The 18,967-nt window shown below is 33.2% G+C and overlaps 1 protein-coding gene across 11 annotated transcripts in view; it reads left to right on the forward strand.

The window, feature by feature from the left end:
* WRN (WRN RecQ like helicase) overlaps positions 1–17,282 on the forward strand; it is a 138,206-nt gene extending 120,924 nt beyond the window's left edge. For 9 of the 11 annotated variants that reach the window (XM_082863822.1, XM_082863829.1, XM_082863821.1 and 6 more), the window contains 8 exons: positions 755–830; positions 1,059–1,171; positions 2,878–2,992; positions 3,930–4,061; positions 6,469–6,631; positions 9,912–10,126; positions 13,399–13,530; positions 16,137–17,282. In XM_082863822.1, coding sequence (XP_082719948.1) covers positions 755–830; positions 1,059–1,171; positions 2,878–2,992; positions 3,930–4,061; positions 6,469–6,631; positions 9,912–10,126; positions 13,399–13,530; positions 16,137–16,256 — 1,066 coding nt within the window. In that variant the 3' untranslated portion in view covers positions 16,257–17,282. The remainder of the gene's footprint in view (positions 1–754; positions 831–1,058; positions 1,172–2,877; positions 2,993–3,929; positions 4,062–6,468; positions 6,632–9,911; positions 10,127–13,398; positions 13,531–16,136) is intronic. The other 2 variants (XM_082863830.1, XM_082863831.1) reach the window with 1 other exon arrangement.
* The last annotated feature ends 1,685 nt before the right edge of the window (positions 17,283–18,967 follow it).

The following is an 18,967-nucleotide window of genomic DNA, read 5'->3' on the forward strand; positions in this document are numbered from 1 at the left end:
GTAAATTTTTAATTCTTGAAACAGGGAAATTTATAAACATTTCTTAAATATCAAACATGTTCTTCTCTTTCCCCCCCAAAAGCAGAAATTTATTTAAATTTGACACCTTTTATATAGGCTATTCTATACAATTTCATTTTTGTAACTTTTCCTCTTTATAATTAATTTATCCGTGAAGTTGCCTCTTGTAAAACCTGGTTTTCTGTCTAGTTTGCTGTCTTGCGCCTTTCATACCATGTTAATTACTAATTGGGTGTTTTAAATTCTTCTTTCGAGGCGTCGAAGGCAAAATTACTCCTTTTGGCTTATTTTTTTTTAGTTTGATTCTGAAGAAAAATGTGAATAATTTGATTAATTCCATGCTAATGTTCTTCAACAGCCAAAAAATAGTGCTATCACGAGAAGAATTATAGATTGTATCATTCTTGGTTAGAAAAACTTTTACTTTGGTATAGATAAGGAGTATTTTCTTTCAAAGTATTTGATTGAGGAGGAGGAGGCAAATGCTGTTCTTAATTGCACCAATTTTGTGATTGACTCAAATCATAGTTTTAACTTTACCTCTATAATGAATGTATTTGATACAAAATGTTTAAAATCTAGGCTGTCATTTAAGTAATAGTTGCCTTACTGGTATTGTGACAAATAAATGTTAATATTGATTTGGAAAGATATTCTCATTCTGGAGGCAAAATAAAAAGTGAACTTGGAGAAAGAAAAGCTTTTATTATTTCTTTTCTTTTAAATGTTTTAGCATCATGGTGCCATCACCAGGAAAATATTACAAGTCCTCAGAACCTGTTATTTCAGCCAAAGAGCAGGAGACTCAGGTATGGCTTTTGTAAAACGGCAGTTCGTTTTTGAGAAGATAGTTATGAGTCTATGCATGCTTAAAATTCTCTTGCCAGTATTTAAAAAATTGTTCTTTAGCTAAGAGTCTAAGATACAGTTCATTTTTCATCCTAAGGGGGAAATGTAATATCTGAAGCTCTAAAAATAAAGGGCTGGATTTTTCTAAGTACATTTAAACAAATGTTGTTTCTTTGCTTTTCGTTCAGACTACATTATATGGCAAATTGGTGGAAGCTAGGCAGAAACATGCCAATAAAATGAATGTTCCTCCAGCTATTCTGGCAACAAATAAGATACTGGTGGATATGGCCCAAATGAGGTAAACTATTTGCATATTTCTAACTTATTTTCTTCTAACATAATAGATTTGTAAAATACATCATTTAGCGATAATATGACTATGGCTCCAGCAGTCACATCCAAGAGGTGGTTCCTAAATCTCCCATGTTGCTGCCAATGGTCTGTTTCTTCACTGAGCTTTAGTCCCACATGAAACCAACTGTTTTCAGCAATCAGATCCAGTGTATATAAAATCTAACTCACTACCCACCAACCCTCCGTACATGCATTTCATGCAAATGCCAAAACTCTTCCTTCTGCATTCCTTATTTTTGTTAGTCATACTATCATGTTCCTAGTCACGCCTGTTTAATACCTCTGATGTTACTGTTACTCTTCTAACATATATTCCCATCTTTCTCTTATTATATAGTTTTTAGACTTTTTCATTTCAGTGTTTCTTCTGTGTCTGTCTATGCTTTTCTTTTTTTAGTGACACCATGGTAGTTCAGACCATTATCCTTTTACTGTTGCAAAAGCCTCTAACTAGTTACTCTTTCTTTCTTCAGCCTTTCTCTCTCTCTGATATATGAATATGATATATGAATACCAAATACCTCTGATATATGAATACCAAATTAATCTTTATCATGTTGTACTTCTGCTTAACTAGTTTCCCACTGTCTTAACTTATTTAGCCCACAATTCAAGGCCTTCCATTTATGGACTTAAACCTTCTTTTCCATCTGAGTCACAGAATTTTAATGCTTAATCTTACCTAGATGGTTTACCATTTGTTTGTCTCCTTTTCAACTTCGATATACTTATTTACAATGTTGCTTCTGACTTGTAGTTTCCTTGATTTCCCAAAACTCCTATTAGGAAATCCTTTAAGATCTGGCTTTATTGTTATTTGCTCCATGAAGCCTTCCATGTTCTTATCAGCAAAGTGATTCCTCTGTGGAATTCATAAAGGACTTTTAAATGTAAATTTAAAAGATGATTCTATGGCACTTATTACATAATGCTTTATTTTTTTGTTATTATTGGTATTCATGTATATGTGTCTTCTAGATTTTAAACTCTGTGATGAAGATGTTATATTCCTCATCTTTTTGTGTTTTCCAAAGTACCTAGCACAATGCCTAATAATCACTAGGTGGTCAATAAATATTTAGAAGAAATTATTTCCAAAGAATTGTTGCTTGGTGATTGTACTCATCTTGTATACTTCCTTTTCAAAAATTGTTTCTGTTGCTAAATTTCATTCAAGAGATGTTACTTTAGAGAAGAATTTTCTAATAACATTACATAGTGCATATACCTTATAATAATTATTTCATTAAAAATAAATATCCAAAGACCACATTTTAATATTCAGTGAAGATATTTAAAGGAAAAGGAGTAATCATTAGATTGGCAGATTTTTAGAAAGAAGACATCAGACATTCTCTTCGTATTGGATACAATAAGAACTATTAAAAGCCTGAAGTAGTTAGTTAGCTAGTTTATTGTTACAGGTAAAAACTTTGTAAATAATGAAAGATTTTCTTCTGAGTTTCTTAGCCTCTTAGTTGTCCTCTAAGAATCATAAAACACAATTACTTGTTTTATACACTGTTTTTGGTTGCTGGAAAAAAATCCATGTTTATTGAGTGTCAGTATTGAAGCTAAATATCTATTAGCTGTGTTGCTGGAGTGGTAACTTTTCAGTGGTTTCTTGACTTTAATTTTTTTAAACGACAGACCTACTACAGTTGAAAATGTGAAAAGGATCGATGGTGTTTCTGAAGGCAAAGCTACAATGTTGGCCCCTCTGTTGGAAGTCATCAAACATTTCTGTCAAATAAATAGTCTTCAGGTAAAATACTATGGTTTGCAGGAGCTCTGAGAGAATAAACTTTTTTTGACAATTACAAAACACCCTTCAAAAGCAGCATTTTTCATTTCTATGCTGGACACTTAGAAAATGAATCAGATAGTTTCTGTAGTAAATCAGTTATAAAAACATGTTAATTACCTATTTTTTTTAATTGAAGTATAGTTGACTTACAATATTATATTAGTTTCAGATGTACAACATAGTGATTCAATATTTTTATATATTATACTCTAAAGTTATTATAAAATATTGGCTATATGCCCTGTGCTGTACATTACATCCTTGTAACTTATTTGTTTTATACCCAGTAGTTTGTATCTCTTAACTCCCTTCCCCTATCTTGCCCCTTCCTCCACCTCTCTCCCCACTGATAACCACTAGTTACCTAATTTTTAAGATGATTCTGAAGTAATAGTTGTCAAACCTGCTTATGTCGGTTTATTTTGTTGAGAGGTTTCGTTTTTAAATCTGAATAAGTACTGTATTTTAGACTAAGAAATTATTTTACTTTCAAATGTAGATAGAAATTAAAGCTTCATTCATTTATTCACTATTCACTTCTGGGGGATTAGGGGACTAATTTAGAGGCAGAGTGGTCCACATTATAGTTCATTTTTAGTTCCTCTTATTGGCTTAAAGGGAAGACTAGGAATTTCTAGTTTTACAACCATGTTTGTAATTACAAATATTTTATTCAAAACTTATTCCCTCTAGCCTTATTTTACCTTTTAAAATCAATATGTAAAAAATAAAAAAAACTTTTTGAGCTCCTCATAAAAAGGGAATTTGGAGCTGTTCCTTAGAGGTTTTATTTATGTTATTTTTTTTGCTAATAGCTAGTGATCATGTTGATATTCTATCAATCATTATATTGATATTATTTTTGATCATTTGTGCTACATTTAAAATTTTGTAGACAGACCTCTTTTCAAGTACAAAACCACAAGAAGAACAGAAGAAAAGTCTGGTGGTGAAAAATAAAGCAAGCTCACTTTCACAGTCTGCAGCCATCACATATTCTTTATTCCAAGAAAAGAAAATGTGTTTGGTAAGTGTTACTTTCAAGTTAGAGGGAATTTTTAAGTTTATCTAAACGTGTTTTATCAGCTTTTCAATATCAAAGTTGAGACTTGGGATACATTTCTTCTAATCCTAGAATATTTTATGTGGTTTCATTTTATAATTAATTTTAGAACAGAATGTCATTTGCTTTTTCTGCTAAGCCCTTTTCTGTTAATTAAGTAAAAACAGCAAGTATAGTTTGACCATGATTATCTTATAGAGGTTGTATCAGAGGTACTGATAAACGCATTTATAGCTTAGGGATATTGGAGCAGCCATATTTTAAGACTCCATTTTTTTTAATGGGATTAATAGTTAAAAAACGATTAGTGTATGTACTGATAAGAGATAATCTCCAAGATACATTATTAAGTAAAAAAAGGAAGATGCATAGCACTGTGAAAAACATACATAAATGTGTATGTATATGTATTTGCATGCTTATATATTCACATATCCTTGGGTATGTATACAAAAGTGCATAGAATATCTCTGAAGGATGTCGAAGAAGCTAGAAATAAGTTAAAAAAAAATAACAAACTTGCTTTTCACTCTATCTCCTCTAGTGTAATGTTCTGTTTTTTTTTTAACCATGTCTGCTTGATGCTCTTTGAAAAAAATCTGATTACTGTGAAAAATGGCCATGCCTAATGTTTCTTCATTGTTTTGGCATAAGTCCTTAAGGCTGTTGAGAGTTTTTAAATATACAAAATGAAGAGGATATCTTAGTGGAATAGGGACAGAATGAGGCTTCCAGCTAAGTTTCACTAATTTGCATTCCTGTCCTCTCTGATGTTAAATTGGTTTAGATTAGGCTGTATGGTCCAGGGCCTGCTTTTCCTGTTCTGTGTCTCCATCCACTAGGCTGTGTTACACACTTTCTATTCTGGTTAATATCCAATATAAATAAGAATAAACAGTCCATAGCTTATTGTAGTCACTTAATATATGTTCTACTTACATAGCCAAACTCCTTAATTAAAAGTACAAAAGCCATTACACAAAGAACCAAATAATTCCATTGAACTATTTTTGAAACATATTACATGATAAATAGGAATTTTAAGTTCATTCTCTTATTTAAACAGTAACTTACATGTACATGTAAAACATGCTTGTATAAACACAATTTGACCAAATATGTATGGTATAATTGTATATAATTACTAAGAAAATATGGAATAGCCTTCAAATTTTTAAAATAAATTGTATTCTCATACTTAGCCAGGATATGAAGTTTCATGTATTATATTACATATTCATGGTTAAAAATGTGAGGAGTGGTATATCTTCATTTGTGTCTTTTGCTATTATTTGGTTGTATATTATTGTGAAATATTGTGGTGTAATTATCTGTACATCCTAGGAGTCTGAGGGGGTCTTGCCAGTTACCCACAAAATTAAACATGCCTAAGGACTAATTAATCAGGAGGAATGATACAATTAGGTAATACGATGCCTGGTATCAAATAACCGTGACATTATGCACACATGGTACACATCTTCTAGTAGAAAAAGTGTAGACATTTAGTGAAAGTAACTTAAAACCTTCCTTTGAAGGATGAAAATATTGCTTTAAATGCTCTATTTTGTGAAAATATCAGCATTCATACAAATACAGTCCAAATTCAGACTTTCAAGGTGTGTTAAAAAAGAGTGTCATGAAATAATTTTGAGCTGAGTGACTAAACTTTCTGAATGTTTAAAAGAATGTTTTATCTAACAGACATCTTAAATGGATTTGGAGCTACATTTGTTTAAAAGCTACATAAATATGTAACAGTGTCCTTAATTTAGCACAATTCATGTTAAATTCAATGCTAGGCAAATGATGACAGCCACTTGTAAATTGTGGTTATTATTATTTTATGAATAGAGCCAATTTAAAGCACTTTTTAAACTCTTCTTGAGAACCTTTTCTAGAGTACATTTGGAGCCTTATGTTATTGCTAAGCATTTTATGATTTGTCTTCCTGGAAATTCATGTAACTGAAGTACCGTGTGTTATTTCAAGTATATACATTATTGGGTTTCAGTTTACTGTATTTTTAAAAGGTTGTGGCAGCTATTAGACTTACGTAGAATGACTACTCTCTGTCACTAATAGGTTTTTAAGGTGAATAATTACAGAGGGATGAGGATTGATTTCTTAGCTAAACCTGGGTGATTTTGCTGTATTCAATATAATAAGTATAAAAAGTAGCAACTGTGGAGTTCCAGCATGTGAGTCATTTTAAAGAATTAGTTAAAATGAGAAATTTAAATGAAGGTTTAGTCCACTGTTTATTTCTCAGTGAACATTTACTACCTGAAGGTTTTGAACCTTGTATTTCTATACAGTACAGTGGAAACTTAAAAAAAACTCACTGGTTGTTTTGCTGCTATTTCTCTAGAAGAGTGTAGCTGAGAACAGGATTCTGCCTCTCGCAGCAGTTGGCATGCACTTGTCCCAAGCGGTGCAAGCTGGCTACCCACTCGATATGGAGCGAGCAGGTCTGACTCCAGAGATTCAGAAGATTATTGCTGATGTTATCCGAAACCCTCCCATCAACTCAGGTGATAACCATGACCTTGGTCTGCAGCCTTAATGACTTGAGTCATTGAACCCAGATGAAGTAAACAAGCAATCCACTAATATTTTTCACTCTGATCGCATTAACCCTTTATGCTAGTATGAAAACTTTACTTTTGTAATGCTTTTTATTGTTTTAGAAAAACAACCTTTCTTCCCATTATCACTCAGAGAGAAGTCTGAGTCTGAGAAATTCTGGCTTTTTTTTTCAGCTTCAGGTTACAACTTCCACACCCATCCCCCAAACAGTGCTCTTTCATCCTTTTCTAATTTCTACTTCATCACTTGAAAAAAACACATTCATTCCCCATAGCTCACTGACTTAGTTTTTTTCTGATTCCCTGTCACTGGTTTTACCTAAGTAGCCTTTCTCATCAATACAGTCAATAGTGTCAGGCACTGTGGCATTGAAGGGATGGACTGAGTTCTCTTGGGCCCCTTGTAGAAGGGTTTTCTCCTGTCACTTTGCTACAGAACCTCAACTGTGCTCAAGGAGATCAAGCCCCTTTGTTTGCCTTGCAGAAAATTTAAAAATATGCCTATTTTAAAGTTATGATCCCTTTTTTACAAAAGTAAAGATGAGGTGGATTAGAAGGACTTTCACACCCTAATGTACAAATGTAAACTAGGTGTGTTATAATTCAGTAAATCTGATGTTTTTTTTGACTGTTGGGACAGAGCAGTGGACGTACAAAAAGCCTTATCTCCAAAGCTGCAGTGCAAATAGTTAAACTTATTACCTCAAATTCTTTCCCACTCAGAAACGAGTATACAGTTCTCCCCCCAGATTTAGAAGTAAGGGAAAACAGATCACAATTAATACTATACTTAACTGATCAGAACAAAGGTATTTAAGTCACCTTCGAAGGCAGCATTTGTTCTAGGCTTGAGCAAGACTTGACTGAAGGATACCTCCATCTCTCCTTCCATTGCTCAACCTTGGAGACAAGGAGAGAGACAGAGGCAAGTTTGGGCAGTGGTCCTCTAAGTTAGTTCCAGGAAACCGAAGTTTCTCTTTTTACTGTACCATGTTAAAGTTGTACTGCCAACTATTTAAAGGAAAGAAATATGCAATTTCTAATCCTGGTCAATGAGACTTCCAAGTGTTTTCAGGGCCTGTTGATAGCTTATGTCAAGATCTTATTTGAGGGAGATACCTTAACAACTAATTCTGCTTCTGTATCACAGCTTTCTGGTTATGATTTGATTTCCCGTGTAGGTCTGTCTATAGGGAAAATATGCTCTAGTCTTGCTATTCTGGGTACTTATCTATATGATAGTTGTGAATTCATAATTGGAAATTAATGAATTGGCATTTTGTGAGCTTGGTTAATGTGGCTCTATTAAGGTTAAAGTAGGTTTGTAAATCTGAAAACGTGAGGGCCAAATCCTGTACTGCGATAAAATATCCAGGGTCACTTAGCTGTGAGTCATCTTGTGAGGAAGCCAGCAAGCTCTCCTGGTCATTCTCCAGTCTTTCTAACTTCAGCAACCATTTTGCTAGAAATTAAGGAAGAGGAAGGACAACAGTAATTAATTGCAGGGTTAGAATTGGGATTGTATAAAACCTCTCTTTCTCCAATGCAGAATGAAATAGTATTTTAGAGAAAGTCAAAGACTCAGATGCCTTCTTGATTTTAATACCCTAGAATTATTTTTTCCTTTATGTATGTATTGTCTCTCAGGATTTAGAGAAAGATATATCTTTGATGAGCTGTTTGATAGTATGCAGTATTCTCTGAGTTTGTGCACTTTTTTTCCCTTTTCCCTATTGTCTTTACTATTATACACTGAGTATAGCAAATAAATTTTCATTCAGTTAAATATTAAATTGAAATTCCAGAGAACAATGGAATTTAAATTATACTTATTAAACACTTATTTCATCTTTCTGTCAATACACTGTATATAGGTTGTACAAATAATACGAAAAAATATATTATTGTAATTTACTTCCAAAGCCAAAATTGAGAAAGATAAGTATCATGAGCTCTAAACTTTATTTGTTTTGATTGTGTGGTTATAGTCTGTAATATATCATTTATTGATGTGAAATTGTATTTTTGAATTCGTATTTTTCTTTAATAAAAAACTATTTGTTCTCTTACTGGAGGAAACATTGTTGAGTTATAAATTATAATAAGAAATGAAGATATCTATGCCATACTAATGATTCAGATATGATATTTCACCTTTTACTTAACTGTAGCCATATCACGTAATTTGGTGTTTTAATGAACAAGTTTGTTGGCATTTAAATTTTGCACAATCTTGAATTGAGAATTTTCTATATTTTATTATGGCATAATCTTAATCTTAAAAATAGAGTATTTGTGAATTGAGAAATTATATCTATTATTTTCATGCTATCTTATTTGCTAAGTAGGTTTTGTCCTTGTAACAATATTTTAAGGAATTCTGTACCTTTTTATTCTTTTAGCTTCTTCCATGTTTACATGACTTTAAGCTGCTTTTTTTATGGAGTTGAGATTCTAACTATGCTTAATAATAAATGAAGCAAAGTATTTAATGAGGTACCTGGAAAGTATTTTTAATAATTTTGTTCTTTCATTATTTATGTGCATGTAACTAGAAAATTAAGGGTGGCTTCCAAGGGACCTGCCACAAAAGCAGGGGTAATATGATCTCTTCTAAGCACTGAAAGAATGCAGGCAGTGCTCATTATTTCACTCTCCAATAGATATTTTCAGCACTTACTTGTGTGGAAAGTTAGGGCAAATAAGATCTGAAAATAAAATATCTTTCCCAGAAAACTTATTTAAATAATAGGCATTTTAAATAGTTGACGTGTTTTGTTATGCTTCGATAGCCATTGAAAGAATCCTTTTTATTAGCATCTTATTTACAAGTATGATTAGCTTCTATTTTAAGGCTAAATTATTTTCAAAAAATTAACTTATAATTGATATTTGGAATTTCTGTGGATGGTGGTTTTGATTCTCAGGGCAGCCCTCAAAAGACGGTTTGAAACAAAAGTTAAGCAGAGTCGATAGCCTGACCTGACTCTGGGTCTTGGAAGCAGGGGTGCAGGTGGTGCAGGACTGAGGGGACATGTTTTACTCCATTTCTGTTCTGTAAGGGGATAGGCATTTGAAAGAGGAACATTTTCTTTGGCCACCTTCCTCCTTCCTTTCTACAAAACATGTCACTATTTCCAGCTCATGTCACTATTTCCAGCTCATAGGTTTTCTGCAGTGTTCTGTGTAATTTATTTTTAAATCTTTTTTTTTTCATCCTTTACAGATACAAATAAAATTAAACTAATTAGAATGTATGTTCCTGAAAACATTGACACCTACCTTATCTACATGGCAACTGAGATCCTGGAAAAAGGCTGCGAAAACAGGATGCTATGCCAATCTTCATGTGATTCCAGCAAAAAGAGATGTTTCCCCAACTCTGAAGAGAGCTGTTCAAATTCTAAGAGAAAGAAGGAAGAAGTGGGCACTAATACCAAGGTGTTAATTATATGTAGAATTTTCATGTAGTGTCAGATCGCTCAATTTGCATATCTTAATACCAGAATGCTGTATTTTTTGAACTGTTATAAATTCTGATAGAAGGTTACTTTTTAGAAAATCTCGGTGCTGTATTTCTGTTGCTTTTCATAAATCCGATCTGAGAAAAGAGATTTTTTAAACAGTGGGAAAAGAGGAATATAGTCCATCTATTTAGCTTATTGTATGGGAATGTCAGCTTAAATTTTACCTCTACCTTATATTGACTATATAGTCTGGAAATTCTCTTTCTTTCATAGATACCTATTTAATATTGGCTGTAAGCATATGGTAGTTTATGTGGTTAATGAAAATAAGACCAAATTCTATGATATATACCTCCCCAGATATTGGAGTTTGTCTATCATTCTGTTACTCCTCAGGCTCTGTCCCTGTTATAGTGAATCTCTCAGGTACAAGGATAATTGTTGCTCATGGTCCTGGCCATATCCCAGTGCACTTTTGCATGATCAGAGAAAGACCATGAGTTTAGTATTATTTTTACACGGTATATTTTATTAAAATCAAATGCTTTGAATATTATTGCTCTGTGTGTTATATGAGATAAATAAATAGTCATCAGAGAATAACTATTCTTTGACATTGTGACTCTACTAAATGATTGCAAAGACTTGAAAATTTGACCTTTAATATCTTCCAGGTCTAAAGTTCCATGATAAAAGTTTGTGAAAACTATAATTAACTCAAAAATTACTTTAGTTCCTAGATGATAAGTTCAGCATGGTGGCAGGTGGTTGCTACTATTTATATTAGAGAATTAGGGACTTTATTTGAGTTCTAAGTAATCTTTATAGGATTTCCAACAGTTAAACTCCTTTTCTCAATAGCTTAAAAAGTAAGAGGAACTGATCTTTTAAAATTCTGTCCTTCAGTTAGATTTGTATATAGTCATGTACTAGATAACCTAATGAAATTTTATTAACTGGAATTCTTTACATTATTTTGGCAATTGAATTAGCTCTAAGAAGGGCATTACTAACACACCACTGTAAAGCAATTATACTCCAATAAAGATGTTAAAAAAAAAAGGGCATTAAAGGAGGTACACGTTGGGCAGGTGGTAGTGAAATTTGGCTGCTTTCCCAGCCTTTATTTCTGAAATCTATACCAGGTGCCTAAGACCTTATTTTTTTCCCAACTGTATATGTCAATAGGAAAAGGTGTAACTTGTTATTTTTCCTGAATATTGAAGCACATTTATAGTGAAATACTGTTATAACCACACATTAATATTATTGCTTTCCTCCTATTGAAATAACATCATATTCTGAAAAAAGAGTGGAGGTATTTTGTGGGGGGTGGGTGGAAATTAAGCCTACCGGATTCAGCCTTTTCTTTTTCCCCATTTAGGGGAACAAGAATATGGGGGCTAGGAAGTAGATTAAGGGGTGAGTGAGCCAGCCAAAGTGTTTTTCTTTCGTCTGCCTTGCAGTATAGAAAGCTACTCTGAACACTGTAGAGTCTGTTGGAGGCCTGGTTTCAGGATCCTTCATGTGTTAACCTTCATCTTCTCTACTGACCTGGATTGTATCCCTTAGTCTATTTCATCTTATGATTATGAGGTTTCTAATAAAAAATAATGTCAAAACAAATTCTTCTTATTAGTTGATGCATTGTTAGGTTTACATCTATTGTGACTGAGGTTAAGATAGAAGCTCAGTCATGCCTATGTTTACTGGAGGAACATTATGTCTTGATAATGGTAGTTCTGATTCAATATACGAAGGTACACAGTGGATTCTTTAAATGTGTAGTTTTTTTTATTTCTGGAAAGTTTTCGTAAATTGTAGATTTAAAATTTTTGTTTATTTCAGGAAGTTTTTTAAAATTTTACTTTTCAGTATTTTTGTCCCATTGCTTTGTAGTTCTTCTTAACGGATTTCTGCTCTCTATATGTTGGATCTTCTTTCTTTACTGAGCTACAATATCTGTCACTTCTCATGAATTCTTTTTGGCTTTTCATTTCTCTTTAAATTAAACTTTTCTTCTTTTTCACCTTCTATTTCTGTTTGGACACAATCTGTTGTATTTATTGCTGTGTTCTTTATAGTTTAATATTCACTTGTATAATTTTTTCTTTTATTTCTAATTCTTTCCAGAGCTTTTCCCCTCACTTTTGAATTTTTCTGATTTTAATTTATGATGTTTGTTTTGAATTATTTTCTTAATGTTTTTCAGCTCATTTTAGGAGGTTACAGTTTTCTATATCTTAGCAAGTCGGTGTCAGATTTGACCTCATAACTTCCTGTTGCTCCTTTTTGTGTGACATTAGTTTTCCTGCACTTTCAAAAGACGGCATGCTTCAGGATAGTTTTTCCAAGTTCCCAGAGCTCTCCTGTTGTTTTTGTGTAGCATTCAAAATAGGGAAACTTGGTTTATGACATACCCCGTTCTGCTACTTTTACTTGGGCTTTCTCTTCCCTTTGCCTCTATTATACCCGTCCTGCTTGATTTTGATTTAACCCCAGCAGTCTCAGTGTCAGGCCTTCACCTGGAAGTTCATAGGTGCCAGCTGCTCTAGTCACTTAAGACACTGCTGTGGACCCTTTTCCATCGCCTGCTGTTGGGTTGGGCAAAGGCACTCCCACTTTTCAGATGCTGTTCTCAAAGAAACCTTTCCAGTGTATACCTGTGGGCTGTTTGGTTCTCCTGTTCTCAGGCACCTCACTGCCTGCCTCTGCTTTCTCCCACACAGATGCTGTACCATGCAGGTCTTAGGGCTGTTGGTGGTTTTTCCTCACATGCTTGTAGTTTCAGTTTCCTGAGGATACCTTTAATAAACTTAGTTTCTTTGTAAATGTAGATGATGAATTTTTGGTTTTGCTCCCTAATTCTGTTTTAATGCTGGGATTCAGAGAGATTAAAAAACTATGCTGCTGCTGCCACCATCTTCCCAGAACCCTCTCCTCATATGTCACTTTTTTCCATCTTATTTTTCTTGACTGCCTGAGAGGGAGAGAGAGAGAGAGAGGTCTCATGCCCTGCCACTGAGTTTCATTATAAATTAAAACATACAACATTTTTATAAACTACTTTAAGATACTCAGGAAAAATGCTGGGGGGGGGGTAATATTATTATAATCATTGTTAAAATTGAGTACCTCAGAATAATATGAATTTTCTTAAGCTTTGCTTTTTTAGGCATAGTTTGTTTTTTTCCTAAGGAAATAGTGCATGTAGTAACTATTTCGTATTCCCCCCAAATTTTAAAGGTTGATGGAAAACATTCTTGTGATTTTTCACAGGAAGATGAGAGTCACAGAAATTCACTAAAACTAACTTCCTGGAATCAGCCATTCAGCGATCCCAAAACTGAAGATTTCTTTGTAGATTCTCATTTACAGGTAAAATTGATTTAATAAAATAGTTTTCATGACAAATATATTATGCTTGATAACTAATATACCTAGATTTATCTTAGTTTTTAGATGAAATTAAATGCAAGTATAATGTACGTATTTGCTTGCATATATATGGGTACATATAATCAGCAAATGAGTTAACGTTTTATATTCTCAACTTAATGATAGTGGCTTATTAATAGAACTTGGAGTACCAAGTAAGTACTTACTTAAATTTAAGGAAATACTTACTTAAATTTTTATTATGATTGCTGGGAATTTTAGCCTTCTACTAATGAAGGAAATAGTCACTGAAAAGCGTTGTTTCTGTTATTAGACCTCATAATTAAAGTCCTCCAGATACTGAATGTTGAGACTCAAAAGATACATTCAGTGTAAGCAAGTGTTTTACCCCTTTCTCAATGAAATAAGCTCATTTTTATAATGATAGGATAAATGCTGAATATCATATTCTATCAATATAAAAATGTTATAGGAGATAAAAGACCTGAAATGATATTAGCTACCAATTAATGAATACCAAGAATAAATCAGGATGTGTTTTGATATTTTGTAACTCTCCAAATAATCCAGTGATACAGTATTATATACTATTATTCTCTTTTTCTGTGTGAAGAAATCAAGGCTTTAATAACATTCATAAGGTCATACATGTAGCAAGTGACTCAGTTAGAACTCAAACCTAGTTCTGTTTTTTTTTAAGTTACTTAGGCTTATTTTATTTATTTATATTTATTTTTAATTGGAGTATAGTTGCTTCACAATGTTGTGTTACTTTCTGCTGTACAACGAAGTCAATCAGCTATATGTGTACATATATCCCCTCCCTCTTGGACCTCCCTCCCACCCCTCCTCCCCCATTCCACCCATCTAGGTCATCACAGAGCCTGTCTGGTTTTAAAGTCCCTGCTTATTTCATAGTATTCGGCTACGGCTACAACAGGACTTCAGGTTTTTTCCTTGGCTCTGTTATTGTTCGGATCTTGTACTCTGTTTTACTTTTTGGCTTTGTTATAATTTTAACTGGTTTCCTTCCTCCAGTTGCCCTTAAACTCTAATTGCAAGCAATGATAGTTGTCTGTGGCTGCAAGGAATTTTGATAATAAAATTCTGGGGGGAAGAGTAGTTCTGGGCCAATTTCATCTCTACCCAAATGCCTTTTATCCGTGCCACTTTATATCCCTAATACTTATTATATCTAAGTCAAACATTGTAGTATCATACAGTGTGTATAAATCTCATCTGTTCTCTTGGTCTTCTCTTCCCTGTGAGGAAATAGGTGCCTGGGAGAAAAGTTGCTATCTTGGCTGGTTTTTTTCTTTAGCTTTTGCTAAAGTGTGAATAGCCCTTTCTTCGGCACTGGATTTATTTAAGTTGGAATAGCTAACAGCTTTTACCTTTAAAAATATAAGGTCACACAGTTTTTTGTCAAGGAGTTTTTACTTTTTTCCCCATCTTTAAATATTTTGAAGCCACTGTTAAACACAGAAAACATAATAAAACATAGCAAGCAGTTAACGAACAATTCATAGATGTAGTCTTCATTCTTGAAATGGAATAAATTATACTGGTATACCTTAGACTAACAGACACATTGTAACTTAGATGAGACCACCTTACCTTAAAGCCCTCAAATAGTTCCAATAAATAAATTAACTCTCCCAGATTCCAAAGTATAGTCATGTTAGAATGATTTCTCCATCATGTTGGTTTAAGGAGCTAGAGTTCAAGCTGAGATAACACAAATTAATACCATTTTGAGCTTATAGAACTTACCTATTAAAAGTTTTAATAGGTATTAAATTACCTATTAAAATTTAATGTACAGATAATATAAGTACACAACCACTGCCTTTGGGTTTAATTTTGTTTTCAGGGACCTTTAACTAGGGTTCTGAAGCTTCATTTGGTGCACAGGTCCCCTAAAATTAGGCAAAATATCGTGCATGTGTACGTTTGTCTTTTTTTCTCATAAGTGGACCTCTAGTTTTTAGCTGATTCTCAAAAGAGTCTATGAAACAGAACGCTTTCTTTTTTCATTTATTCAGCAAATGTTTTTTGAGTACCTGTTATGTCTCAGCAACTCTGCAAGGTCCTGATGATGCTTGAACCACTCTCCTAGTCTGTCTACCACTGTAGATGTACAACTTGTATGCTTTTTAAAATGCCTAATATAACTCTGTGTGTGTGTGTGTGTGTACACATGCTTAGGCAGATGCCTTTCTTGGAACATTAAATTCACCATTTTGGCCAAGCTAAAGCAAATACACCATGGGACATAGATCTGAAATAATATCCAGTTCTTTCCTTTCCAAATGAGAGTCTACACTTGAGTGTCTAAAAATAGGTTAACAGGATGGCAGGTAATTGCCTAAAAAAATGATATAGTTGATTTTGTCTCTCATGTGTTTACTTTTGGATCCAGAAATAAATTCTGTAGATCTCATTATTTTGTTTTATTTGGAAAGGGAAGGCTTGTGGGTGTATATTCAATAACCTATGTTACTTTGCAACTGAGACACATTTTCAGCAGTACAAATATATATATATATATTTTTTTTTTTTTTTTTTCTGTTTCTTTCCTATAGACTTCGTCTAAAACCTCAAAGAGAAAATTACCTGAGTGGTTTGCCAAAAGAAATGAGACCTTACCTGATGCCAGCAAGAAATCAACGGCCAAAACTAAAAAGAAGGGTCTTTTTAGTTAAACTGGCAACTGCCGGAGGAATTATGTGTGTCTTGCTGTGTTATAAGAGGGAAGCTGTATTTCATTTCTGAAAACAGTGGGGAGTAATATTTTTGTTTAAAAATTATTCTAATCTCAAAGTAAAACTCATCTATTTATTGAACAGCTGGTGTCTTAAAACAGCCTTTTGCAATTCACATAAAGTTGAGTCTTCTGAGAGCCTGAGTGAGTACCTCATAGAACAGAATCTTAGTTTCCTACGAGATTGCTTTAAGAAATCATGTTACTGTCCTGTTTTCTAATCTCTTTACTTACTTCAGCAGTATGTTTGGAATATGTAATGTGCGGTGATTTAATATAGATAACAGATTATCAGTTGTAAGTGATTATGTGTGTGATATGTAATATTCCTGTATTACCAAAATTCTGTCTTATAAATGAAGAACGCATAGTTATTTTACAAATTGTTTTTTCTATTGTTAGAAGAAACTCTTATACACATTTTAAAATGATATTAGTGGACCAGACCAGTGAAAATGAAACATTTCGGGTTCTGTGTAGAGGAAAGAATAAAACAAAGGAGACCAATTACGCTAGACAACTATGCACTTTGTATGTTATATACGATTTCTATTATTTTTCAAATAATAATAAAAAGTCCTTAGTACTGAATATTATAAAGATATGTATTTTAAACTTTCATATACTGAATTACCTTGAGCACCTTTAATTTTTGATGATGTCAGAATTTAATTCTAATACCTTTTTATGTAGCACATGTAGCTGAAATATACAAAACACATACTGACACTGAATTGGGTAAATCATAGTTGATATAACTTTAAGCAGTTCACCATATGGCATTTAATTGACTTTTTTATAAATAAAAATAATTGTCATTAATAAAGAAGAAATATATGTTTGCCGTAAAAGAATTAGAAAATCCAGAAAAGTGAAAAAAAAAAATCACAAAAGTTCCACTGGTAGGTAATCAGTTAACCCCTTTCATGTATCCTGCCAAGCCTTTTATTTATTGATTGATTGATTTTGGCCGCACTGTGCGGCATGGAGGATCTTAGTTCCCTGACCAGGGATCAAACCCATGCCCCCTGCAGTGGAAGTGCGGAGTCTTAACCACTGGACCGTCAGGGAAGTCCCCTGCCAAGCCTTTTTATATTTACTTCTTTTCTTAGTTTGTTATGAATAATACGTGAATGAATATTCTTTGTAAAGCATTCAAGCTATACTTAAAACATTAAAGTCCCCCATATTCCCGTTTCCCCACATCCCATTACCAGCCCCTTTCCAGAAGGTAACTCCTATTGAATATGTGACGTATCGTTCTCTAGTCATTTCTTCTGCATTTACGTGCCTCTGCATGTGTAGCTACACATACATTCTTGGTGTTTTTAATTTTTATATTGAAGTATAGTTGATTTAAAATACTATAATCATTTCAGGTATACAACATAGTGATTCAATATTTTTGTAGATTATACTCCATTTAAAATTATAACATATTGGCTATATTCGTGGTACTGTACAATATGTTCTTGTAGCTTATTTATTTTATATACAGTAGTTTGTACCTTTTAATTCCCTACCCCCATATCTCCCCTCCCCATTATCTTCTCTCTGGTAACCGCTAGCTTCTGTATATGTGTGAGTCTGTTTCTGTTTTTTATATTCATTCTTTTTTATTTTTGTTTTTTCTACATATAAGTGATAACATACAATGTTTGTCTTTCTCTGCGTGTCTTATTTCACTGCACATATTACCCTCCAGGTCCGTCCATATTGTTGCAAATGGCAGAATATCATTCTTTTTTATGGCTGAGTAATATTCCAGTGTCACTCTCTGCAGATGACATGATATTTATATATAGAAAATGCCAAAGCCTCCACCAAAAAACTGTTGAAACTGATAAATGAATTCAGTAAAGTTTCCGGATACAAGATTAATATATAGAAATCTGCTGCTTTTCTATACACTAATCGTGAGCTATCAGAAAGAGAAAGTAAGAAAACAAAAGTTTTAAAGTTGCCCAGAATAAAATAACTAGGAAAAAACTTAACCAAGGAGGTGAAACACCTATACTCTGAAACCTAGAAAACATTGATGAAGGAAATTGAAGATGTTACCAAAAATGGAAAAATATCTTATGTTCCTGGATTAGAATGTTAAAATGTCCATACTACCCAAAGCAATCTACAGATTTAATGTAATCCCTATCAAAATACCCATGACATTTTTCTCAGAACTAGGACAAATAATCCTAAAATTTACATGGAACCACAAAAGATTCTGAATAACCAAAGCAATCCTGAGAAAAAAGAACAAAGCTGGAGGTATCATACTCCCTGACTTCAGACTATACTACAAAGCTACAGTCATCAAAACAGTGCTGTACTAGCACAAAAACAGACACATAGATCAATGGAACAGAATAGAGAGCCCAGAAATAAACCCATGCTCTATGGTCAATTACTCTGCAACAAAGGAGGCAAGAATATACAATGAGGAAAATATAGTCTCTTCAATAAGTAGTGCTGGGAAAACTGGACAGCTACATATAAAAGAGTGAAATTAAAACATTTTCTCACAGCATACATAAAAATAAACTCAAAATGGAATAAAGACCTAATTGTAAGACCAGGATCCATGAAACTCCTAGAAGAAAACACAGGCAGAACACTCTTTGACATAAATCTTTTTTTTTTTTTTTGCACAAA

This window comes from Leucopleurus acutus (genome assembly GCF_964270905.1).
Source record: "Leucopleurus acutus genome assembly, chromosome: 21".
Lineage (NCBI taxonomy): Eukaryota > Metazoa > Chordata > Mammalia > Artiodactyla > Delphinidae > Leucopleurus > Leucopleurus acutus.